At 44.5% G+C, this 25,442-nt stretch overlaps 1 protein-coding gene and 1 pseudogene across 3 annotated transcripts; both read right to left on the bottom strand.

Moving 5' to 3' along the window:
• Window positions 1-2,047: 2,047 nt before the first annotated feature.
• TNFAIP3 (TNF alpha induced protein 3) lies at window positions 2,048-18,407 on the bottom strand. Of its 3 annotated transcripts, none has more exons than XM_032274651.1 (9): window positions 18,078-18,407; window positions 14,098-14,407; window positions 10,601-10,791; window positions 9,797-9,944; window positions 9,465-9,635; window positions 8,162-8,342; window positions 6,087-7,006; window positions 5,132-5,313; window positions 2,048-4,375 (listed from the first exon to the last, which is right to left on the bottom strand). In XM_032274651.1, exons 2-9 carry the CDS (start codon window positions 14,390-14,392, stop codon window positions 4,091-4,093), a joined length of 2,373 nt encoding a protein of 790 aa, XP_032130542.1. In that variant the 5' UTR covers window positions 14,393-14,407; window positions 18,078-18,407; the 3' UTR covers window positions 2,048-4,090. The 3 variants fall into 3 exon arrangements, with proteins under 3 accessions (XP_032130542.1, XP_032130543.1, XP_032130540.1); XM_032274652.1 differs by lacking the exon at window positions 18,078-18,407 and adding an exon at window positions 14,509-18,056; XM_032274649.1 differs by lacking the exon at window positions 18,078-18,407 and having other exon boundaries at window positions 14,098-18,056.
• A 1,268-nt stretch (window positions 18,408-19,675) lies between these two features.
• On the bottom strand, window positions 19,676-25,213 carry LOC116548979 (annotated as a pseudogene).
• Window positions 25,214-25,442: the final 229 nt, after the last annotated feature.

Below are 25,442 nucleotides of genomic sequence, written 5' to 3' on the forward strand. Positions count from 1 at the left end.
TGAGTTCATATCCTTTGCAGGGACATGTATGAAGCTGGAAACCATCATTCTCAGCAAATTAACACAGGAACAGGAAGCCAAATACCACGTTTTCACTCAGAAGTGGGAGTTGAACAATTAGAACACATGGACACAGGGAGGGGAACATCACACACTGGGGCCTGTCCAGGGGTGAGGAGGCTAGAGGTGGGATAGCATTAGGAGAAATGCCTAATGTAGATGATGAGTTGATGGGTGCAGCAAACCACCATGGCACATGAATACCTATGTAACAAACCTGCATGTTCTGCACATCTATCCCAGAACTTAAAAATATGATAAGAAATAAATTAAAAAAAAAAAAAACTTGTCTCAATAAAGAAAGAGCTTTACAACTCACTGCAGCCTCAAGCAGAACTTCCACCTCAGCTTCCTGAGTAGCTGGGACTACAGGCATGTGTTCACTCTTATTGCTATATAATATTCCATCTTATGAATATACCACAACATATTTCTCTTTTCTCCTGTTAATGGACATTTGGATCATTTGCAGTTTGGAGCTGTTATGAATATTGCTGAGATGGGCTGGGTGCGTTGGCTCAAAACTGTAATCCTAGCAGTTTGGGAGGCCGAGGCAGGTGGATCACGAGGTCAGGAGTTCAAAACCAGCCTGATCAACATGGTGAAACCCCTGTCTCTACTAAAAATACAAAAATTAGCCAGGCATGGTGGCACATGCCTGTCATCCCAGCTACTCAGGAGGCTGAGGCAGGAGAATCGCTTGAACCTGGTAGGCACAAGTTCAGTGAGCTGAGATCATGCCATTGCACTCCAGCCTGGGTGACAGAGTGAGACTTCATCTTGAAAATAAATAAAAATAAAAATAAATATTGCTGAGATGACCATTTTAGTACCTATTTTTTGGTGAACATCTGTATGCATTTCTGTTTTATGGGTGTAAACCTAGCAATAGAGTATATACCACTGAGCATCTACCTAGAATTGAAATTTTTGGATCATAGGGTAGGCATATGTCCTAATAAATATTCCCAAACATTAAAAAAAGAAAAAAAAAGAGCCTTAATAAACAAAAGTGATAAGACTGTGTCTTATATGGTAGATAAACTGAGAAATTTGGATACATGCTTGGAATTTGGATATTAAAGAAGAAAATAATTTAGCTGGCTGTGACAATGGCAGTTTTGTTAAAAGGACAGAGTCTGGTCAGTTAGAGACGCACACTGAAATATTTATGGGTATCAAGACCCAGTATCTGGGATTTGCTTTCAAGTAGTACAGGAAAAAACAAACAAAAAAGAGACTGTAATAGATGAAACAAATTGGGCAGAACATTGGTGATTATGGAAACTGGAGGATGGATACAGAGTGGTTCTTTATAGTACTTGACATTTTTTTTTTGTTTGCTTATTAAAGTTTTCTACAAGTTAAAAACATGATTATAAATACATTTTTTAGCGTGATTCTAAAATCTGACTGATCATCCAAATCACCTGAGGAGGTTAACAAAATAGATTCTGGGAGCTGCACAGTCCTGCTCAATCAGTCTCTGTGAGTCCGTTTGTACTGGATGGGGGTGGGGATGAAGGCTTGTGTGTGGGGGAATGTGTTATTTTTTAATTTCCTAGCTCTGGCAGCCAGCACAGCCACGCTGCCTCCTCTGCTTTCTCTGACCCAGGACATCTTACATCAGTCTTCCTTCCTCCCTGCCTACTTCTCTTTTTCCTGTCTTTCCCTCCTCCTCCCTCTTGTTTTCTCTTTCTTCACTTTATGAAAGTTTAGGGCAGGAAGCTTAGAAGGGGCACAGGGTCCTAACATCTCTTTCCTCTTCCCAACAGATCCTCAGTGTCCTCATTGTGAGCGGGGGCCTGTGCTTGAGGACCGGGCCTGGCCCTCATACGGCTATGATTTGTGAAAAGCTGCCTTGCTACCGCGGATGAGAGATGTGTGCAGTGCTCAGGTGCGCCTGAAAATCAAGCTGCTTCAGAAGCACGGTCTTAATATCCTTTCTTTTTCTTTCGGTATTCATCAATTGAAAACATCACAATCCGTTCTTAAATAATTTATTTTTTAATGTTGTCTCTTGTGAAAAGTTACATTTATTTATGAAAACTTGAAGAAATCCAACAATATATGGCTTCCTATTAGGGACAATTAAATGTGCAAATTTCAAATACTTTTTAAAACAAGTATAAATAAGTCCATTTTTTCACATTAAGAATGGAAATAATGATCAATACAAAATATTAAGATATTGACTTTAAGAGAATTCGGTGAAAACACTGAAGTCTACTTGATATCTTTGGAAAGAAATTATAAAGATTTGTCTGGGAAAAAACCTAGGGAGCTTTAAGGGGAAAGCATGTTTAATAATATGAGGAAAGGCTGTGTAGAGTTATCAATCACAGATATTTTCAGGTCATAAGTGCAGACCCCCAAAATGGCAGCCTTTATCTCTGGGAAAAATGCATTTCCCCTCCCTTTTTTTTTTCTAGAGCAAATATGACAGCAACCACAAAGCACACAGAGAACCTGTAAGCCAACAACAGAAAGATTTCCTCATACTCATGGTTACTGGCTTTTGCTGTCCCAATACTGGGGTACCATGGGAGGCAAGGGACTTCCCAGCCCCCAGGACACAGTGTTAACACACAAAATAAATTCCGTTGCACTTGGCGTTGCCAAAGTGATCACAGGCAGGGGCGCAGCAGTGCTGTTGTGGGGGGCCTTCGGTGGCAGGCTCACCTCGGTGGCCCCTCACAAACGGCCACATCTTTCCCTGTGGTCATCCCCAGTCTCATCCCTGCTCCTTCTCTATCTCATCTCCAAGGAGGTAGGACACTCAGAGGCATTAACAGAACACAGAGGATGGTTTTGCATTACATAGCTGGAGTTTCATAAGGAGAAGCATGAAACTTTGATGAACGTATACACCTTGGATGCAATTCCTTCTTTCCTGGGGAGGCAAAGCATATCAAAGAGGCCAGTGTACTCCCTGTGGTCAGGAACTTGCCCACAACCTCAAGCAAAGCAAAGTGTTCTCTCAAGAGGACACTGCAACATTTTCCCTGGAGCAGAAGAAATATCTTCACTTAAATAACCTTGAAGTTTGTAATAAAATAAATAAAATGAGTTACACAAACAGGACTAGTGCTCCCTTTAAAAAGGCAGCTGGTTGAGTTTATGCAAGCAGTGTATATACAAGCTCATGCCCAACAACAACCAGAAAACAGGTTATTATTATTTAGCCTTCCTATTATACTTCTAGGGCAGCATTTCAATATAATTAAAAAAATCCCTCATTCATAATGTAAGGGTATATTATATATGTACACACTTTTACCCCTCAGTTCAAGCTAACTTCTTTAGAAGTAAAGACAATAATAACCCAAAGAGTTACACGTCTTCCCCCTAAAATACTCTGATTCTTAAAAGGTGCATATTGTAAAGAGCAGCTTGTTTTTCTGTCAATGTGAACATGTTCAGTCTCAGCAGCCTCAGAATCACAGTCCATGGATGGTTCTGCATTTCTGCCGGGTCCTCAGGAAAGGAACCAGGCCGGTAGGGAAAAACCACGAACTACAACCACTCTCTGAATACGCCCGTTTTCCCTGAGCTTCCTTGAGATTCTCGCAGAGGGCCTTGCTGCCATGAGCATCTGGCTTCATATCACCAGGACATGCTGGGAGAGAGCAGGGAGAATGGCTCTGGCTTCCGCAGCCCACCTGACTGTACATCTTTTCCCTTCTCAGCCAAGACATGGGCCGGATGCAGGCGCCTTGGCCAGTCCTCGCACACCTTCCAAGTCCAAAGAAGTTCCTGGCCTCCTGCTTGCTGGGAGAGGAGGAACCTTGGGCTGAATCTGACATCATCCCTTGCCAGTTACAAGCTTTGCTTTCTAAGGCCACCGGGGAACACGCCCCAGTTACCAAACCTGAGCATCATGGGCACCACGAAGAGCTTATGTTTCCTCTCCTGCTCAGACACCCTTGAGCCACCGCTGCAGTGGCAGCTGAGGGTTCAGAGGATAGCACCATGATGACTGGCAGCTCGAGGCCCCTCTTCCTGCAGGAGCTGACCCGCCTGTTTCCGGTTAGCCATACATCTGCTTGAACTGAAAGCACTCGTTGCAGTAGCCGTTGCATTTGGCATTGCCAAAGTGATCACAGGCAGGGGCCCGGCAGCGCTGCTTGGGGGGTTCTTCAGGGGCAGGCTCGCCCCGGTGTGCCCCCAGGCCCATCCGCTGGTTGGGACGCTGGCACTCCATGCAGAGCTCCTCGCTGCGGCAGGCCAGGATGTTCTTGCAGGAGGCACGGGCGCACTTGGGCCTTGAGGTGCTCTGTGTGGTTCGAGGCACATCTCTGCGCTGGCTCGATCTCTGAGTGGAAAGAACAGACAGAACTATTGCTCACGTGTCTTAGAGAGAGCACAGTGAAATCTCACTGGATAGTGTGGAGTCTACAAAGAGCTGTGCATGCCTGAGCTAGGCAACAAGACAGCACTGCCGTCTATGAGCCAGAGGTCTCCAAGGACGTTTCCTTCCAATCCCAACGAGAGCTGACTGGGCCCCCAGGGAGGCTGAGGAAAACCACCAAGCCTAAGTTGGCCTGCAAACGTGCCCTGGCTCTCTTCTGTTGGGACCAATAACCACTGTTCTTACTTAGATAGCTTCCCCACCATTCTAGAACAGGTGACACACCTATCTGTCTAAGTGGCTTTTCTGATGTGCCATTAACCAGAGGCCCCTGGGAAGCTCTGCCTGTTCACTCCTTGTGATAAAGGATTATTTAAGAAGGGCTGCTTTTTAGATGTCTGTGCTTCTACAAATCAAAGAAGCCTCTGATTACTATCTGGTGTTTTAGAGGCTTGAAGAAGTTTTATGCAATGCCTGTGTTTCTTTGTTTTTAAAATAAATTCTGCAGTATACGTGGGACATGAAGATCGGTGGTAGCATTTCTGACCTGGGGGGCCACAGTGATGCGGACGTTTCCCTTCAGGTTCTGAACTAATCCTTTATCATGAGGTGACAGAACCTGGCAGAGAGGACAGTCTGCTTGTCACTGTCGGAAGAAAACGTTTCAACAAAAAGTGCCGAACACAAGGGAGGGAGGGGAAGCTCCTGAAAATGTCTCACCAGCTGCTCTTCTGTCCTTCTGGCCTCATGAAATCTCTGATTCTGAGCTTCGATGAAACACTTCTGGCAGTATCCTTCAAACATGGTGCTTCCAAGGGTGCCGCATTCCCTTCCCAGGCATGGAACGGTGTTCTGGAACCTGGAGGCTGTGGGACTGGCTTTCCCTGAGGCAGCGGCAAAATCTACAGGAGAGTGGATCCTAATTAGTACCACACAGGGGTCCCCAGATAGAGAAATGCTGATATCAGAGAAATAAATGGGTCCCAATTACAGACTAGGCCAGCCTTAAATATCTAGCTAGCTATCTAACTAGCTATCTATCTATCTAGGTATATATATAGCCAGCTAGCTGTGTCTATCTATCTACTTACCCACTTAAAATAGACATATATTTAAATGTATAAATTCAGCAGAAGAAATAACAGCACTATTATGGAAACATCTTTGGCTTTACAAATCTCTCGTTTTGAACTTGGAGCACTGATCGGTCACAGGAACAGGGCAAAGAGCAGGCATTACCTGGTCACCCTTCTTTTGAATTGGAGATTTCCAAAACCACGACTATTTCCTTGCGGTGTCCCTAGACACCTTCCTTCTCTCCAGTTACTACTCTTCAGATTTTAAGACTGTTCTATTATATCCAAGTTGCAAAAGAAGTTTAGTTTAAACTTAGACTATCTTAGATATCCCAGACTTGAATGGTCTAATAAAAGCAAATCCCATGAGCTCTGTCTACAGGGCGCTCTGGTTTTTGGAATGTGGTATCAGGAGCTGCTGCAATCACGCAGTGCCTTTTGCCTCCATGGGCGGGGTCCCATGCACAAGCCGGGAGAACAGCACAATAGGTTCTGACCATTCTGCCTGACTGCCCACACTGGCTTTTCTCCCCTTTAAGTTCAGGAGCAAAACCTTCTTGACAGTAGCTACTCTGTTAAGAAATCAACATTTCACTCACATTTGTTTTCTCTGTACTCGATGAAACACAGGGTGCAAAAGCCCTTGTTTTCTGGAGTCCCAAAATACATGCAGCCAGCTTTTCTGCACTTGCTCGTCCCCGCCCTGTCCCCTGGAGTCCGTGCAGCTTGAGACAGGCAGCCAGCAGGGACATCGTTTCCAGCTCTGAGACGAGAATGCGGGGAGGGGCTCCGGACGAGCTGTGAGGGATCTGACTTGGAGCGCTGGTGACAGGAGGGAGGGAGGCTGGTGCTGAGGCTGGAGGAGGCCTCCGCCGTAGTCCTTTTGAAGCAAGTACTGCAGATCCCATTAAATGTCCTGGTAACGTCCTGGAGGCAGGCTTGGCACTTCCCGGGATCCAAGTGCCTGGTGTGGTCTGCGGCGTGGCTGGCGCGAAGTTGCCGGGCGTTGTGGCAACGTTCACAAAATCCATTGTGCTGCACGTTCAGTGTGAAGGGGCAGCCGGGGCTCCTGCACTTCATGGCAGTGGTCTCGCTGAACAGAAAGGGGCTAGGTGCTGTCGGTGGGGCTGAATGAGGCCCCCCAGCCGGCTCCTCGGGGTTCCACGCCAAGGGCTCATAGGCTTCTCCCCGACAGGCCCCGAGCGCCATGCCAGGGAGCACCTCAGGGCCTGGCTTGGAGTTCAGCTTTGGGAGTTTGTTTTGATTCTTTTGCCGCCTCTCTGAGCACTCATGGCATAAAGGCTGGGTGTTCACAGACATGAAGAAGGGGCAGTTGGGCGTTTCACATTTTACATCCATGAGAGAAAGCTGGGGCATGGAAGGTTCCATGGGATTCTGGGCAAGCAGCTCCCTCCTCCCCTGCTCGCTGTTTTCCTGCCATTTCTTGTACTCATGCTGAACAAGTTCGAAATAATCATCTACCAGATTGATTTCTTTGGGTAAGTTGGCTTCATCCAACCTGAAGGCCAAAAGGAAAAAATACATTTGAGACGAAACAAAATCACACACAAAGTTTTACATCACTAGCCCATAGGACAAAGTTTTAGAATGTGGATTACGGCAAGAATCGTAGAACCATTCATTGAAGTGCAGGCCTGTGATGAAGAGCTCACACTTTTCACATAACATGATCCGACACATTTTCTAACACGTTCTAGAGTCAAGAATGATGTCAGGTAGTTTGCTAAGACCCTTATTTTTAAAGTCACAGTTTCATTTAATCAATCTTGGTCCACCCAAAATTATAATAGTTTTAAAACAAGGGCTTCAAAAAAAATCAGTTTACTTTCTAATTTCTCAGAGACCAAATTCTGAGTAAAACATGACTCAGGCTATTCGTTTGGGGACTAGTCTGTTTTATAGTACAAACTACTTTGAAACTTTTTAGGTTGGGTATTTTGCTGTTACTAACTTTAAACCTGTGTCTGGTCTTCGCCAGCATTAGCCGCCATGAGTGACTAAGACGCGGACACACTCAAAGGCACTGTCTGTCTACTGTTGACTCTGTAATTTGCTAATCTCCACTTTGAGAGACAGATGCTCTTCAAGTGCTCAGAAACAGGCATCTCTTCAACATAAAGCCAATGTTTAAAGACCGGATACCTACACAATGGGCATTCTGGGGCTTTCCTCCCATTTCCACATGGCAGAATCATGAGCTGCAACATAAACAACCTACAGTCCCTTCTATGTCTGATGTGCTTGTTCTTACCAAGAAGCCAAGACAGAAAGGCTTTTGTTTCCAAGTGTTTTCGCTTGCTAGCCTTTTTAATATGTACCGGAGTAATTAAAATACAAAAAAACAAAAAACAACAACTATCCTGGATGTGTAAATGCACTTTAAAAACTCATAATTCTGCAATTCTAACTTTCAGTGTCCAGATATACAGGAAAATCACTATGGATAAATTACTTGTTTCGATTTGAAACCAGAGTTAGTAGTGCCTTAGATAATCCTCTCTAACCATGCACAAGACTCTGAATTTGTTTCCCATTGGCAGAAACTGGCTGCAAATCACTCTACTGTTGAGCTTCAGGGTGGCAGCAGCTCACGTGGCTGAGGTTGAAGTTAGCTACAGATGACACAGGAGAGAGCTGAACATAAACTGCTTACTTTGCAGCATTAATGAGATGAGTTGTGCCATGGTCCCAGCCTTGGACGGGGATTTCTATCACCATCAAGTACTCTTTTAAGAGCTTTTCCTTCATCTCATTTTCAGGATCTGTCAAAAAGTGAACTTTTAAGTCTTCAAATCTTCCTCGGTCTCTGTTAACGAGTGGAACAGCTCGGATTTCTAAGGAAAAAGAATAACACATAAGTAAAATACTACTCTACTAAACAATGCCATATGTAAGTAGATCTCATTTTGAAAATGTGTAACAGATATAATTTACAGAACAGAAAAGTGTTCTGAGCCACAGTGAAACCCAAATGGGAAAACAGAATGTGCTACACTCTAATATAAAAATGCACTGTTGGCCGGGCGCAGTGGCTCACACCTGTAATCCCAGCACTTTGGGAGGCCAAGGCAGGCGAATCACCTGAGGTTGGGAGTTCAAGACCAGCCTGACCAACATGGAGAAACCTCGTCTCTATAAATTAAAAAAAAAAAAAAAAAAAAAAAAAAAAAATTAATTTTTGGAAAAAAAAAAAAAAAAAAAAAAAGGCATTGCTTCCAGGAAACTCACAGAACATCAACCAGTCTGGAGGTGGTGGATCTTATTGGCTAAAAGTCTCAGGCTTTAGAATCAGACTGACCTGAGTTTGAATCCTGGCTTTGTCACTAATAAGCTGTATGGCATTAGGCAGGTTATTTGACCTCGCTGAGCTTTAACTGTTTAATCTATAAAATATAAGGCTACCAAGGCCTACATCTCACAAGAATGCTATGAGGATAAAAAGGAAATAAAATAATACACCTAAAGCAGAGTACCTACTCCACATGAAGCTATTAAAATAACAGCTAACAGGCCAGGCATGGTGGCTCATGCCTGTAAATTTGAGAGGCCAAGGCGGCAGACTGCTTGAGCCCAGGAGGTGGAGGCTGCAATGAGCCATGATTGTGCCACTGCACTCTAGCCTGAATGACAGAGGGAGGCCCTGTCTCAAAAAGAAATTAAAAAAGCTAACCTGACAGGCATTTACTTGCTCCATGCCAGGCACTGTATTAAGGGCATTATGCACCTTGATTTATCATGTATGAAAGGACTTGACTTGCCAAGTCATAGTCAAAACGATATGGGGGTATTATGATTACTGCTATTATATTACTCTTACTAACCAAGTCACAGCACTATATATTTAGATAAAAATAATCTACTTAAATAAGAGTGTTTCAATAAGAAGCAAAAGAGAAAACTCTGATGTTTCAGTATCTCACAGAAGTTACAAATGTGAATTAATGCAGTTTTCTCACCAGGCCCACTGTCCTTCAGGGTCACCAAGGGCACAAAGTGATGACTGTCATAGCCGAGAACAATGGGGTATCTATAACATTCCTGAGCAGGCCAATGGAGAGGCAGGTAAATTCCACCCACTTTCAAAGGTGCAAAATTGGAACCTGATTCCAAACTTCTTAGCATTTTGTCTGTTCAAGGAAAGAAAAGAAAAATGAGGCCCTTAAAGCGACTTTCATCAAATTCCATTTAACTCTGTTGCTTGAACTTGGGCAGTGTGGTTTTCTCTAAGGGCCAAGGCATTAAAGCTGAAAGCATTTAAGTGCAGATACATGATCTGCAGGCGTCTCACCTGAAATGACAATGATTGGCCTTCTGAGGATGTTGCAAAGGACAAATATGTGTATTTCTTCCAGTGAGTTGTACTGAAGCCCACTTCGGGCCACGGGTGTGTCTGTGGAAGCCATTTTGATAAGGGTGTCCCATTCATCATTCCAGTTCTAAGGGGAGGAGGGTGAAAGAGGAAAAAAAGCTTGAATATACCCTGTACTCCTATACTAAAAAGTCATTCTGACATCACTCTGCAATTATTCACTTATATAACTCAGCTTATTTTTCTCCTTTCATGAAACCATCGTTCAAATGATCACCCTTTTTGTCCCATTTTGGTTTTCTTCCTTTACTTTTTTCTACTACAAGGCAAACTCAAAAGTTGGGGAGGACAGGGACAGCACCTGCTTTCAAAAAAAAATCCCTGATGAGGTATCACATTGCAGCCCCTCATCCAAATGTTCACAAAAATTCCAAACTTGTGACTGAGGATGGTGAGGCACGTGTTGTCATGTTATTGGCTGGCTCAGCAAAGCTAAGGGCAATCAAACTGAAAAACAACAAAACACCAATGGGAAAGGCCATGAGCAGAAGACCTGCTGCTAGAGGGAACAGATCCACAGCTGGGAATCTGCTAACCAAAAGCAGTGGCAAAAGCCTTGGGTTAGTCCCATAGGTTTCTGGTGTTTTCCACTGAGTATGCTTCACTTAGCCAAATTCATATGACCTATTCCATTAGATGCTACCAGAGGGCAGGGACTCACCCAGGGGTACCCTATGCCCACCATGGAGTTCTGTCAATAGATAATTAGGGGGCACTACATACCCGAGTGTCATAGCAAAGCCCCGTTTCCACAAATTCCTGAGATTTGAGAGACTCCAGTTGCCAGCGGAATTTAAAGTTGCGTGTGTCTGTTTCCTTGAGCGTGCTGAACAGCGCCTTCCTCAGTACCAAGTCTGTGTCCTGAACACCCCACATGTACTGAGAAGTGGCATGCATGAGGCAATTGCCATCACCTGAGGACAGAAAGGAGGAGAAGAGAAGGAAAGTCAAGTTATCTGCATTTAAGACCCAGCAAAGGTTTTCAGAATAAACCAGCCCTGCTACTGTGCTAGGGCATTGAGTGGTTTAATTTGGTTTAATTTCCTAGTCAAGGACAAATTGGTATTTCACAAGATAATGACAGCTTTAAAGATAAACCAGTTCTTTTTATTCTTCTTTTTAATGAATGACACCAACAGCAAAGGAACCAGGGGACCTTAGATCTAGCTTAACTCTGCTCCCAACTCGTTTAGGTGACCTGGGGGAAATTCCTTAGGTTCTCTGGGCATTTTTCCTCTTTGTGAAATGAGGGCACTGAGTGATGATCTCTAAGGTCCCATCCCTTTCTACGATCCCTTGATTTGCTGGTGAAGGCACAGGCATTGCTGCTGTCTAACCCTAAGGAAGAGCACACAGGGCAACATGCACAAACCAGGAAGCAGGCATGGCTTGCTAGACTGGGATGGTCTGGCTATGACTCAATGGCAAATGACTTGACCATTCCCCTTTAGCCTTTGGGCCCTGGGAGTTTCTTATCCTGGTGTGTAAAGTGAGGTTGGCAACACTGAATCACCTATGGCCTGCCAGTCCAGCTCTCAAAAACGCGTTATGCAAACCTGCTTGTTAGTAACTGTAAAGTACAAAAGTTAAAAAGCACCTGGGTGTCTACATTTGAAAATAATTCAGTGTTTAGGGCTGACATTTTGAGGAAGAAAAAAAGCAGGTTGAATTGTATGCAATTAATTTGTGACCTTTCCAGTTTAAAACTCACAATTCAATGGGCTGCATTTTTTTCAACCTCCAAACAATAAATCTTTTGGGGAAATGTTTAAAACAAAAACAGTTAACTCCTTAGTATCTTTTGGCAAATACAAAATAATCCTTATAAAGAAAAGTTAAACTGTTTCTTATATTACTCTATAAGTAGGGCAATAATGCTATTTGAAATTTTATCAAATTATAATTATAGTCAAACCATAAAGAGACCAAAAAACCGCTCAAATATGTATCCACAGCCAGTATTCCTTCAAGTTATACGTTTAGAAAAACTAGCTAAGTAAGTATTCAAACAAATGGACAAAAAAGATCGCCCAAGCCTTGTGCCTTGGCAGACATGGAGCAATGATTGCATTCTGTTGAAATTTCCCCTTTGCAAAATCTAGAGCAAAGATAAGGCTTTTTTTCTTCTTCTTGTGCTTACTTTCAGTTCTTTATTGAGATGCACCAGTATAAAATTCCCTAAGTAACATCTGGAATTCCCCAGTGCTAAGTTATTTGACTAGCAATTGAGCAACAGCTATTGTACTTTTTGTTCTGGTGTGTAGACATTTAAACTGCGAGGTGCACCCTGGACTTTCCAAGTGGGTGTGGTCAGGGTGAGCTGGAATAGGGCTACTCATTATACAAGTGAAATCGCTGCAGCCAATAGACGCTGGAATTTTTCACATGAAGTTTCAATTTTATGCCACCTACTCCCTTCCTCATTCACCACAGTCTCATATCCTCAAATGCAAACTTGTGAATCACCCCCTCCCCAGATATTGCCTTTGAATAAGCCTCCTATCAGGGGAAAGATTAATTTTTTTAAAAAAAGGTGCTAATCAAAATCAAAGAAAAAAAAGTCATTTGTATTCCTCCCTCCCCGATATCCTTTCTTCCACATTTAGAATCTTAAGGAGTTTTCTAGAAAGTGAACAAACAAAAGGATTCTGAGTCTAAAAATGATTTCCCAAAAAATGTTACCAAAATGCACCTGCTTTTGTAGTTTTATCTGTAGTGTGACTCCTTGTTGATTTAAATGACATGTTTGCAAAGTAAGTGTTTCCTATTTATGTTCCCTTTTTTTCCCTAGTGGAAATCGAGCATTTCCTATCTTAAGGAAACAAAGCAAAAAATCAGTTAATTTTCTTAATAAGGCTTTCCCCTTCCTACCACATTTTTAATTCAGCAGAATCTTTCTTTCCAACTCCCCCAAAGTTTACTCTATCTCTTTTTGGTAACAAAATGGGAGAGCATTAAAACCACAAATTGTCAGGCACATAAACCCCATGATGATGACTTTACATAATTACCTGCCTCTATGTATCACTTAATTTAATGCCAGGAATAATGCAGACAGTAGCTATCCCTAGTTTTCTTTCTACTTATGTTTCTAAGAATCAGTGTTTCATAAATCTAGGCAAGATGTTGAAGCAATGTACAAGAGCCCCCAGAATCAAAATTTAAAAACCCATATCCACCAATCACTCTAAGTTACCCAAGTCAAAAAAGGCCAAAGTTAATGTACCAATTAAGTTAATTAAGTTAGTGTTCTTATGGTAATCATTGTCAACAATGATTTTCTGCTCTTGGACATCTCACTTCTATTAGGATGGTTTGGGACTGTCAAAGATTTAAGTATCTGAGATTCCTGGTCTTATGTAGTCCATGAGCATTTAATTGATCTTGTACAGTCTACTTGCTTATTGTAATTATTATCCACATCCACAGAGTAGAATTTTGTGCCTGCATGAAACAGTATGCAACAGACACTCCTGTTGATGCACAAATTCTTAGCCAAGGGAAATGATTAAAAAACAAAACAGTAAAGCTTGGAATAGGAAATAGCACTCCTGGTAAAGGCCGTTGGCAGAACAGCACAGGCAGGAAGGATTTCAGTGACTGGGAACTCCTAAAAATAATGAAGGTGAAGTCTAAAATTCATGCTAAAAACCTCAGCTATCTATCTGTTTCACACTGCAGGGCATAGGCAGTAGAATACAGGCCAGAGAGGAGGAGGAGACAAAAGAAGTTCCTCATGTCTTCAACAGCCATTCACTGGTTAACCCATAAAATGCTATCAATTTGAGAGGCATAAGAACATCACACGCATTTTCTAATGACAGTGGGAAACAAACGTACTACCAGTTTTCACACCATGCTTTCCTTTTGAACTTAAAGGCTTTTAACATTTCCATTACGGGCCAGTGAAGGGTATTTTACAGATGATTAAACATTTGCAAGAATTAGAAACAAATCACTTAATTGGAGTATTAGAAATGCATTCTCCAAGCCTCAATGTGCTCTGCAATATACACAATCAGAAAATAGCCTTAATAAATAGATTCACAAAACAAGTCAGCTCTTATCACATGTCCCGTATAGAGTTTCTACACTAAGGTGTCTATACTAAATCTCAAGAGATTTGAGTTTGGGCTTGTGCTATTCAAGCTCCATGAATGGGGACCCAGCAGGCAGAAGCTATCACCCAGGTGAAAGAAGCACAACAGAGCAAGTCTTACCATTCGTTTTCAGCGCTACAAGCTTCCTGACTTCCCGACACCAGTTGAGTTTCTTCTGGCTTTCCAGGGAAGCCTGGATGTTTCTGTCAATGAGGGCTTTGTGGATGATCTCCCGAAATTGAGGACAAAACTGGCAAGTTCTAAACATTTCCAGTGTGTATCGGTGCATGGTTTTAAAATGATGAATGATCCCATTCGTAGGTTTAAAAATATCTTCTGGAGTTCTCTCCCGTATCTTCACAGCTTTCCGCATGTTGCTCAAATACAAAGCCTGAGGAAGGACCTGTTCAGCCATTGTGCTCTCCAACACCTGAAAAGGAAAGAAAAAAAAAGCCATTCCGTTAACCTGACTTTGATATGACTCCTATATACCTGTCTGCAGGAAACCCCAGTGTTTGATCTTGTCATTACCCTGATCTGTAGGCAAAAGATCTTAGCACCTCTACTCCCGGGATACTAGCTGGCCCAGAGATTAACTCACACTGGGCTGTTTTAAGTTACATCACTTTAAAAGATTAGTCTAAACAAGGGACGGAAGGCAGAGAGTGGGTACTGAGGAGGAGGGGAATAACCCGTGTTTTCAGTAACGTTTGTCAGGGAGCCAAGCCTGTCTGTCAGCAACAGGTACTGCTCCTCAAAATCAACTGAAGCTCCCATTTCATTCTGAGACCACGCCGAACAGCACTGGATTTGGGGAGTACCAGATGCCAGTTAAGGGCTCAACATAGCCCTGACAAGTCTGTAGCTCCTCCCCTTCAGACCACCACCAAGCCACCCTGCTCTTGGGCAAACTCTTGAGTAATCACTCCCTCCCTATGCTGGTAAACTATTTTATGAAAAATCTTGCAATTTTATGCTGTCATTTAGGCTGCTGGTTGGTGTTTCCTCTTTAGCCCCAAAGAGAAGTATTTAAGTGTTTATTCATAAAGTTTATTCTGATGTTTATAAAGAGTTAAAGCCGAATGTTTTCTAATCAACAAAAAAAAACCACTTCCAGCAAGATGCGCTGCAATTTTAAGAGCAGTCAACATTCCTTCAGAACTTCCCCACCGGACTTCATATCAGAATAAGAAACAGACTCATAATAGGCTGGGCACGGTGGCTCATGCCTATAATCCTGGCACTTTGGGAGGTCGAAGTGGGAGCATCACTTGGGCTCAGGAGTTTGAGACTAGCCTGGGTAACATACTGAGACCTGGGTCTCTACAAAAACAAAAAATGAAAAATCACAAAATAATAACAGAACAATAAATTCTATACTTCCAAGAACAGATATTGGAGCTCAATCATTTCAACTCAACTGCCAATAAAATTCTGTCATCACCCTCCAGGTCCTAACACAGATGCATGTCTGCCCAGTTTTCACCCTGAAATCTTTAAGCGTAAGCAACTAGTAGAAGGAATGAAAGTCTAGAAGCAGACAAGGAATAAGTTTCCACCAGGAGGCCACTCCAGCAAATGAAGGAGGAAAGGGGGCAAAGACCAGCATCTACAACCCATGCCAACAGCGCAGGATGATGTGAATTAACATGATATGGGATCTCTCCAGTATGGAACCGTGTGGAGAGCCAGCTCTGGTTTACCAGCCCTTTTTGGGTGCCTGGCCACACTTCCTAATTTCCAAGACGATGAAGATGTTTTCAGAGCACAAAGACATCCCCTAGGAAATTTCAGTGATTGTTAATTCCACCTCTGCAGCAACCTATTTGTCAGGGCAACTCTCCGGTTGATAAAATGTTAAACCTCTGGAAGAGGGAGGAGAAGAAACCTAGATTTTAGGGTAGCTACTCTTGGGTGGGTCTAGGCTCCCTTAACGCCATTGATAAGGTGGTCTAAATTCTTGTGGCCCACTCAAGAGAGGTTGGACTTAGATGACCCATGGTTTCTCCTGAGGAGTTTTCTGGTGATAGTTTTAGATTGGGATTCTTAATCTGATTGCTGGGAAAGGCATAGGGGGAGTCACTCTCCAGATCGGACGGTGTTTTCCTTTGATATCAGCCATCCTCTACAGGTGAAATTGGGCAAAATCATAGCAGGACAAAAATAACACATATACCTTTCCTTTGCGGCACAGCAAAAGTCTCTTTCACAATATTGTCCATCCATCTGTCTGTCCCTCCATCCATCCCCCCGCCTACCCACCCAACAAGCTCTACCTGACCACCTAATGAAGGCCAACACCATGCTTGATGAGGGACTAAAAGTCAAAGATGACCTTATTTCCTTCCTTGAAACCACACTATTACCTTAGTGTGCGGCTAAGGCAATGGAGTTACAGGTACTGCTTAGATCCCACAGCTATTCAGGGGCAAAGTTTAGCCTAGGAGCCAGGTCTTTCAATACCTGCCCCTTGCAATCCCACAACACCAAAGCTGCAGCTACAGTGCCTGCCACAATCAGATGGAAAGAGATGGGCAGGAGGAAGATTTTAAACAAAAGAGGTGTTATCTCTTTTTGCTTGTCTGACTCTTTTATTTTTCTCTTCCGAATCTAAAGATTTTTCACCAAAGATCTAAAATAGTGAGGGCTGTAGACCATAGGCAAGATATGCAAATGTCAATACTGGATACCCCAGTGGGCTCTCACTGGGAGGTTTAGCCTTGCACAGCCTGTAAAACTGAAATCAAATCCTTAGAAATCAAAACCCACTGCCCAGGTTTCTAGTTCTTGGACTTCTCCACAGTTAAGATTAAAGAACAAATGTTTCAGATACATTTTAAAGTGGCAAACAATGCAATATTACCCTTAGCTTTTTTTTTTTTTTTTTAACATTTGTTACCTCACCGTCTTATTTAATTTCTCAATTTCTGTCACTAGGATTAACGGGATTCTAAAGAAATTCTCCATTCCTCAAACTCTTCTCCTCCTTGTTTTATTTTTCCACTATAGGGGGGCATTTTTGTCCGTGTTGTGGAAATTGATGAATTATTTATCAACAAATACCTCATCCAAATTTGGGGAAATGCCTCTCCAAAAAAAATCAAAAATAGTACAAAGAATTGAAAAAAAAAATCAAAGCAGCACCTTAAACAATGAGAATGAGGCATTCATTGGCTGCTCAATAATCTGGTACATTAAGATTGCGAGTCCAGAAGCCCCTTTAAGTAGCGATGATTCTGCCAAAATGCTGCCCTGAGACACTTGACCAGACTGGCTTTCCAAGGAAAGAAGATCTGAGGCAAACAGAGCTGAAAACAAAGCGGGCTCAAAAAGAGTTAAGCTCCTTCCTTACTTAATGCCACTGCTTTCCTGAGAGGCCAGGTGGCAGGAAGTGGGACGACCCCAGCTGACAAAGACAGTCTGACTGTGGGGTAGGGGCTGGAGCAGAGGCCTGCAGCTCGCTGCTAAAGTGGCGCCCCCCAAAGGCAGGCCAGCACCCCACGTTTACATGCAGATTTCTCTCACATTGCTGCAACTGGAAAAGCTGGACCCCGCGCCGGGACCTCAGCCCCCGTGGACCGACCTCTGAGCGTCTGCGAAGCTGTCTCTGAAACTGAAGCCCCGCCCCCACACCTCCGCAGGGCAGCCGGCCACTGCGGTACCCCACGCCCCGTCGGGCTGATTCTGCACAATCTGGGAAAAAGCCCCAGAGCTTCTGCAATTCCTACGTGGCCATAGGCATGCAGCGCTTGACTCCAAAAACGACTCCAGAAGCAAATCACCAACGACCACCCGATCAGAGGGCCCGAGGGGCGCCTCTACACCAGTCCGCTGCAGCTTAAGTTCGGTGCATTATCTGAAAGGAACAGCTGGTTGGAGGTATCCAGGGATGTCACTCCAACATCTGGAGCGGCGACCTCAACTCCCAGCACTTCAAAACCCAGACAGAAACAAACGGCCAACAAACTCCCCCACAAGGACAGTTGCAAAACCAATGCCAGGTAGACGGTGCCAGCCTGGGGGTCGCCGCTCAACATGCACCCGCAGCCCCTGGCCGCGGTGAGCACAAGGCAGGCGGCTCGGGGAGGCGCGGCGGTTACCTCTCCGGGCCCCGCGATCCTTTCGCAAAGTCCCAAGTCCTGGTCAGAACAGGCGCGCGCCGCAGGCGGGGGTCGGGGCAGGGACCCAGCGGAGGCGACGCTCCATGGACGCCCGTAGTCGGGCTAGCTCGCTGGCAGGGTCGGCCGGGGGTGTGATCTCTCCTGGCGGCTGGCTGCGCTCGGCCCGCCACGGAGGCTGCAGACTGCGCAGTCTGCGTTTCCCCGTTTCAGATGTACTGACGGGGATTTCCACGGGACTTTCCAAAGTCACGTGACACTCTCTGGTCAGGGGCTGCGAATCGCGTCCCTTCAGCTGTCGGCCGCCAGGGGGCGCAGGAGGTGAGGGGAGTGCGGGCGCGGCACGGCACGGCACGGCACAGCCCCAGGCCCCGCCCCTTCTTTCCCGGCCCTCCCCTTCCCAGCCCCGCCTGGTTCCTGCTGGAGAAACTCCCTCGCCCCGCCCCGGGGTGTCCCCGCGTGAGTCACCTGGGCATTTCGGAAGCTGGGGTCACGTCACATCCATGTGGAAATCGCGGTGATGGGAACTGGAAATGAAATAGGTTCTTTTTCGCAGTTGTTTTTCTGCAGAAAATCATCAACTGTGGAGAAGAAGAAGGGAAATAAGAAAGAAAGAAAACCCTAAAAACCACCCTGGCGCCCGGGCCAGCAGGCCTTGCGCCGGTTTTGAAAAGTTTGGGTTGTGCACGTGATAAGCCCTTAGGCGGGAACCCCAAACAGGACCCGGGCGGGGATTTGGAGAAAAACCAGCAGTGACAACCTTTGGTCGCTGACTGCATTGTTCCTGCCAGCTCTGGACCCCAGGCTGTGTGAGATGTAGGTCCCAGGGCACACCCGACCCCGTGGCCCCAGTCTTAGGTAAACTTAGGAATGAGAACAACCCTCACCCCTATGCCGTGCTTGCTTCATTTCCCCTTTTCTATTTCTGCCCACCAAGCATCCAGCTGGCATTGCATTCAAGCAGCATTTCAGCTTAGAAATCGCTTCTAGTCCATCACGGTGCTTGGCACGTGTCTCCAAGGCTTTAGTAGGTGTGTTTTTAGTTGTCCTGATAATCAGTTCACCCTAGGGTGCTGATGGCTGATAATACTGGAGCTCCCTTCACCACCCCACGCGTTGCACAGGGAGGGTGACTCATGTGGAGATGGGTGTAGCCCCCTGGGCAGTGGGAGTGCAGGTGTTGTGCAGGGAGCAGTTTTAGGGCGCTTTTATTGCCTTAGTGCCCTCTAAGCACCGGACCCTTTGGACCATTTACTAAATTGACTAAACTAGAACCAGATGGAAATACTCTGTACTATGGGCCCTTTAATTACATTTAAGAATACGTATATGATTTTTTTGTGTGTGCTAGACCTGTATATAGGTTTATATAATTATAATTTTAATATAATTAAAATTATAATTATATATATATATAATTTTAATATAATTACACATATCTGCCAAATCCAGGAAGAAAAGGTTTATGCATGTATAACTTTTCCAGTTAACATCTGCAAGCATAAACGACAATGATCTCAGTTTAATAATCCATCAGGGTCAGGGCAATTGACCAATGCCTCTTTACTGCTAGGCTTACCACAGTGAATTACAGATGAATTAGTGTCCTTTTGCTTCTCTTCTCTCACTCTCCTTGTCCAGAGACATTTTGTCGTAAAGTTTCAGTGCAGCTCACCTCCAGCCAAAGGTAATCTTTTTAGATGAGTACTCAGTTGCTCTGAATTTTGCTTATAATTATAAACAATTTAATCACAGAAGAACCCCTGCAGAGGTGGAGTTCAAGGTTGCATACAATAACAGGAGATCACAGTTTTGAAGTCTAGCACAGATTAAAAACCACAGATGTACCATTTATAAGACACACACTGATTGTCTCTTAAACTACATATTGACTCCTTATGAACATTATTTTTTAAATAAAGTAGTGCATCTAGGACAATCAGTCGCACAATTCACACAGCCCTGAAAAGTTTTTTCAGTGCCAACTACCAGTTGGTCATGAAACGTGAATGAGCTGGAGACACTGTTCATTCCTAAGATTCAACCAAGGATTGGCCAAAACATTGGAACACCTCTGCTTAAGAAGGCTATGATCTTCCCTCCCTTCCTTCACAACTTAGTTTTGTTTGATTTTATTTTTGGTGGTGTTTGGTTGCACGTGGCAAGAATGCGTTTGATTACTTTACAAATCAGGAAAACCAATTATCTAAAATTATGACAGGATCTTAAGTAGATTGGTTTGTCCGTTTCAGGTTGCTGGTTGGTAGGCCCCTCTAAGGCCCTTCATTTTTTCCTTCTATGCTTCTCAGAACTTTGATCAGATGAGTCTGAGCATCATCCCATCTAACTCTTTTAACCAATGCCTGGCTAAACCTGGAATGTCCAGCCCGGTATATTTAAAAATCACCCACAAAAAGAGGTTCTACAGGTCTTCACAAAACCTGGAATTTCCACGAGGATGTCTGATCTTTATAATCCAAGCAGTCAGCATTGAAGTTAGGCTTCCAGGAGGCAGTTTGGTCCTTATAATCCAAGCAATCCGTGGTTGAGTTAAAACCCAAGCTTGAAGCTCCATATCCCTGGATGGAAAGAGAAGCTGGGGACTGATTGAGATGGCTGGTGACTGCATTGGTACCCATGGGACTGAGTGTGGCCCCTGGTCCGGGAAGCTGGTGATGCATACGGGTCAAATAAGAACCGCAGTCCATGCCCCAAAGTACGAAGTTGAGCCAGCATATCCTTGACTATAACCTGAAGCCTGAGTATAGGTCGTGGGGTAGGACCTTGCATGCAGGAAGAGGAAGTGGGCAAGGGATCTGACAGCGGGGAGATGAAAGCTGGGCTCCACATAGACACGGGAGCACTGCTGCTGGCAATGGTTGGGACTGAGGTGCTAGAGGGCGGAGTGAATTGGCCACTTGTTCAACTGTCTGAACTCACTTCCCGAGCTGGAGAGGTCTTCTTTTTGGCAGGTCTCACTTTGTTTTGACCTCCATTCTGCTGTTGTTGTTGTTGTTGCTGGCGGCACTTAGCTCTTCGGTTCTTAAACCATACCTGCACCCTGGACTCGGGCAAGTTGATTTTCAGTGCCACCTCCTCTTGCATGAAGATGTCTGGGTACCAGGTCTTGGCAAACAATGATGATTTTTATATGAAGGGTTAAGGAGCTTGAGGCATTTGCCCAGTTTCCACAACCAAAAGGGGCAGAGTTGCCAGTGGCATTAAGCCTGTGATACTCCAAAGCCCATATTGATCAGTCTTATTAGAGCATTCTCAGGAAAGATCCTGTGAGACAGGGATCTTTTGGTGCCCTGATCCCCAGCCTCTCAAATCAAACAGCCCAGCATGCATCCTGGACAGAATGCGGCTTCAGAGGTAGAAGGGTCTTGGTTCCACCTTCAGGAAACCTCCTGGGCTTCAGCTGAGCTGGTAGAAGAAGATAACGCATCTGAAAAAACACCCTGCCTGGAACTTTAATGCTCACACCGCTCTCCGGAGGGTGCTCCTTTATAAACAGAGTTGGCCTGCTCCCTCTCAGCTCTGTCTGGCGCCATGGCTTCAATTCCTCCTGCAGCTTCCACTGCCCTGTCTGGCTCACGTCTTGCTGTGTGGTGTGATGAGCTGGGAGTGCAGTAAGGAGGAGTGACAAGCCCGAGGGGCCATGTTCATACCTGCCACTGCTGACTGTCCTGACGTAGCTGCTTTGTCATCTTGCCTGCCAGGATTAATGACAAGGTAATAGCAGTCAGATGCAGGAGTGGTCTGTAGCCCTCGGTTTTGTTCAGACTCCACTTTCCATGATTCTGCTACTGGGCTTGTGAATTGCCCATTCCCACCTCCAGGCAGGTTTTACTGCCCTTTCCACCTTTCAAATCAGCAGCTGTGTTGAGCTGTGCCCTTGGCTTTTCCCCTTCTATTATGTAACACATGGACAAGACCAATGACAATTTTCTTGATGAATCAGAAGGAAAGAATAGAAGAGACGGGGAGGGTATAGTGGAGTGACTTCTTCTGAAAAAAAAGGGGAAATACAATTTGGAGAGATTTGTTGAATAAGTTGGAACCAAAGAGATATAGAGTACCCAAAAGCCTTGAAGGAGACTTTAATTTGAGCTACAGGCCTTGCCAAGATAGACAGAGCTCTTTAATGAAGAGAGAATGTTTATTAACATCTGGTGGACACTTAGGAGATAAAATATGTCTCCTTATTAGATGAAAAAGGAATTCTGATTATGTGAAATATTTTTGGAGAGTTGCTAAGTTATGTGCCATTTTCACACCAATGCCAGGGTTTATGGGTCATCAGCTGTGTAAAATGAGCACACGTGACCTCTCAGAATTAAACGGTTTCTGAGACTGTGCTTGCAACCTGTATCCCTGTACCATGCAGTAAAAAAGATGTGCATGCCAAGGTGGGGGGAGCAGGAGGAACCTGATGAAAGAGAGCGAGAGCGCCACGTGTGACAAGTGGGAGGTGACCCTGCTCAGCTCAAACATAGTTCATGAGCTTTCTTAATCAAGAGTCAGCAATAGTTGAATTGGTTGCTGATTCTTAACTGGCAGGCACCTGCAGTCCCAGCTACTCGGGAGGCTGAGAGGGAAGGGTCCTTTGAGTCCAGGAGTTTGAGTCCAGCCTGGGCAACATAGTAAGACCCCTTTCACTAAAAATTAAAAAAAATAAAAAAGAAATTATATATACATATATATCTATAGATATAGAGAGAGATATTTTGAGACGGAGTCTCACTCTGTCACCGGGCTGGAGTGCAGTGGCGTGATCTCGGCTCACTGCAACCTCCGCCTCCTGCGATCAAGAGATTCTCCTGCCTCAGCCTCTCTAGTAGTTGGGACTACAGGCGCATGCCACCACACCTAGCTAATTTTTGTATTTTTAGTAGAGATGGGGTTTTACCATGTTGGCCAGGATGGTCTCGATTTCTTGACCTCATGATCTGCCCGCCTCGGCCTCCCAAAGTGCTGGGATTACAGGCATGAGCCACCGCACCTGGCCTCTAAATTATATATTTTAAAAATCAGTGACAGTCTCTTTTGGAGAATGTACATAATTCCAGGGCATGGCAGTCATGGGCCAAACTAAAATTGGACATTTTGTGTCTTTTTTTACAACTGCCCCCTCCCCCTTTCCCTGCACTGTGCCCTATTGGAAAGGCAGACTCATGGAAAACGTATTTGGAAGCAGCCTTAGGTAAGCATGGCAGCTTAGTTATTATAGGGTAGCTTTGAATCATGCTTCAGATTTTTCAAATCCTGCTTCAAACATTACTAAAGAGTAATGTTTGCACATTCAAGGGCACTACAAGTGCTGGTTCTGAGAATCAAGAGAAGCCTTCTGTGGATTAGAACCGTGAGAACTGGGATAATGATGTCATAGATTCCATCATCCTATGAACGCCAAATTCTACTGAATGTTGCTTCTTATCTAGGGACCTCAGATCCTTTACAGGTGGGCTGAATAGAGAAACCCAAGACCCACCATGCTAGAGGGACAACTGAAGTCCTTAGTGACCCAGTGTGTCACAGTACCAGGAACAAAGACCCTCCACTGGGAGGGAAGCAGTTGGTGTAATGACAAGTACAGTTCCTCCTGTTCCACTTTGCCTGAAGGCATGGATGCTGAAATCTCAAACTTGTCAGAAAACATACTGTCCCTGTGAATTCCGTTTCATTTCCGGTCAACACTTGGCTGAAACACTCGGCAAAGTAATTTTATTTTACATCATGAATATAAATATTTAATTCTTAGTTTCATTTCTGTGTCTGTGGAGGCTGCTATTAATGACCAAATAGGATGACAGCCCAGAAATGGGTGTTATTAGGAACTAGCTAGAATGCAGTGTTGGTTTTAGCAGTAAGCCAGGTGTTTCTGAGATAAATGAGCTCCTGTTACTTGGAATAGTGCAAGCTATTGTGAAAATTTACCTTGACATTCCTCTTTCTCTTCATTTGTCCCTCAATCCCTTCAATCTCGTTTGGGGTCTCCATAATCCTGCTCCTTTGGCTGCCGGCCATCTCCATAAAAAAGGAATTTTAAAGGCTTCCATTTTTTCAGAGACCTGTTTTCCGGGACTGGCTGGTAAGATAAATTATGCTCATTTTCCAAACAGATTGCGGTGAGTTACTGTGTTGTATTTCTTGAGAAAATGTTCTTACAGACCTTTCTAGAGCTTAATGTTGGAAATTCCAAGCACTTTAGGAGGCTGGAGAAAGAGCTGTGATATTTCTTTCTTTCTTTTTTTTTTTTTGAGGAAAATTTGTCATATTTTAATTACTTTTATGTACAGACACCTCAACAGTGTACATTTAACCCAGTTTAGTGGCAAGTTCTTTAGCCTTTGCCTTTTCGAGCTTGGTGATAGGAGCCACAGACTTGGGACCCAGGACATTGCCTCCCCAGTGACAGGGGATCTCATTGTGTCTGTCATTGTAAATTGGTCCTGATAGCTTCCACCAGCTTAGCCAAAGTGTTTTGTCTTCCTAGTTAACCTATGTGAAGGCGACAGTGGTGCAAGGCTTCCTGTGGACTAGACATCCCAGCCTTGCCTTCCCCTTGATAATGCAGTAAGGGACCCCCATTTTATGACACAGGGCAGGCAAGAAAACAACCAGCTCGATGGGATCCACGTCATGTGCAGTCACCACCAGCTGAGCCTTCTTGTTCTCCAGCAAGGTGGTGACGGTGTTAACCCCAGCTTGAAGGACAGGTGGTCTCTTAGTGGAGACATTCCCTTTGCCGGCAGCTTTCTTCTCGGCCTGGGCCAAGTCTCTGCTTCTTCTCTTGCTTTGTCTCTGGTCTGTATTGTGGGGAAGCTTAAGCAGCTGAGTACCTGTAGGCGGTCCAGGGCCTGGGTGAACTGGTTCAACACAGGAGGAACTTCCAGCCTCTTGTGGAGGATAGCTCTCTGCCGCTGCAACCTGATATAGCGGGGCCATTTCACAAAGTGGGTGAGGTCCCTTTGGGGCTGGATGTCCTGTCCAATGACAAAATTGTTAGGCCTTTTCTCAAACAAGGGATTCACTACTTTCTTGGCCTCCTGCTGCTTCAAAACAGCAGGGGCCGGAGCCACCTTCTTCCCCTTGGCCTTCTTTCCTTTCAGCATCTTTGGCGGTGGGAGGAGAGAGCAAGAGCTGTGACATTTCTACGATTCTGAGAGTCCCTGTTTGTAAGACACACTGTGGATTTAATAACAAGATTGGAAGGAGGACAACCTCATTGTATGAAATGTACACACGTTTCTTTTTTTACTCACTTAGCCTACATTTATTGATGTGATGACATTTCTCTTTCTTCTTCTCTGTCACCATTCATGTTTGATTGAAGGCTTCTTG

The sequence above is a fragment of the Sapajus apella genome, unplaced genomic scaffold (assembly GCF_009761245.1).
Source record: "Sapajus apella isolate SASKATOON/1434 unplaced genomic scaffold, GSC_monkey_1.0 scaffold6, whole genome shotgun sequence".
Classification (NCBI taxonomy): domain Eukaryota; kingdom Metazoa; phylum Chordata; class Mammalia; order Primates; family Cebidae; genus Sapajus; species Sapajus apella.

Bases quoted from the DNA above. Each gene is read 5' to 3' on its own strand.
- TNFAIP3 (XM_032274649.1), bottom strand. From the start codon at position 14,434: ATGGCTTTTTTTTTCTTTCCTTTTCAGGTGTTGGAGAGCACAATGGCT. The intron at 9,636-9,796 runs GTGAGACGCCTG...TTCCTTGAACAG, and splicing joins GCCAATCATTGTCATTTCAG to ACAAAATGCTAAGAAGTTTG. The intron at 5,314-6,086 runs GTGAGTGAAATG...ACTCTCCTGTAG, and splicing joins CGAGTACAGAGAAAACAAAT to ATTTTGCCGCTGCCTCAGGG.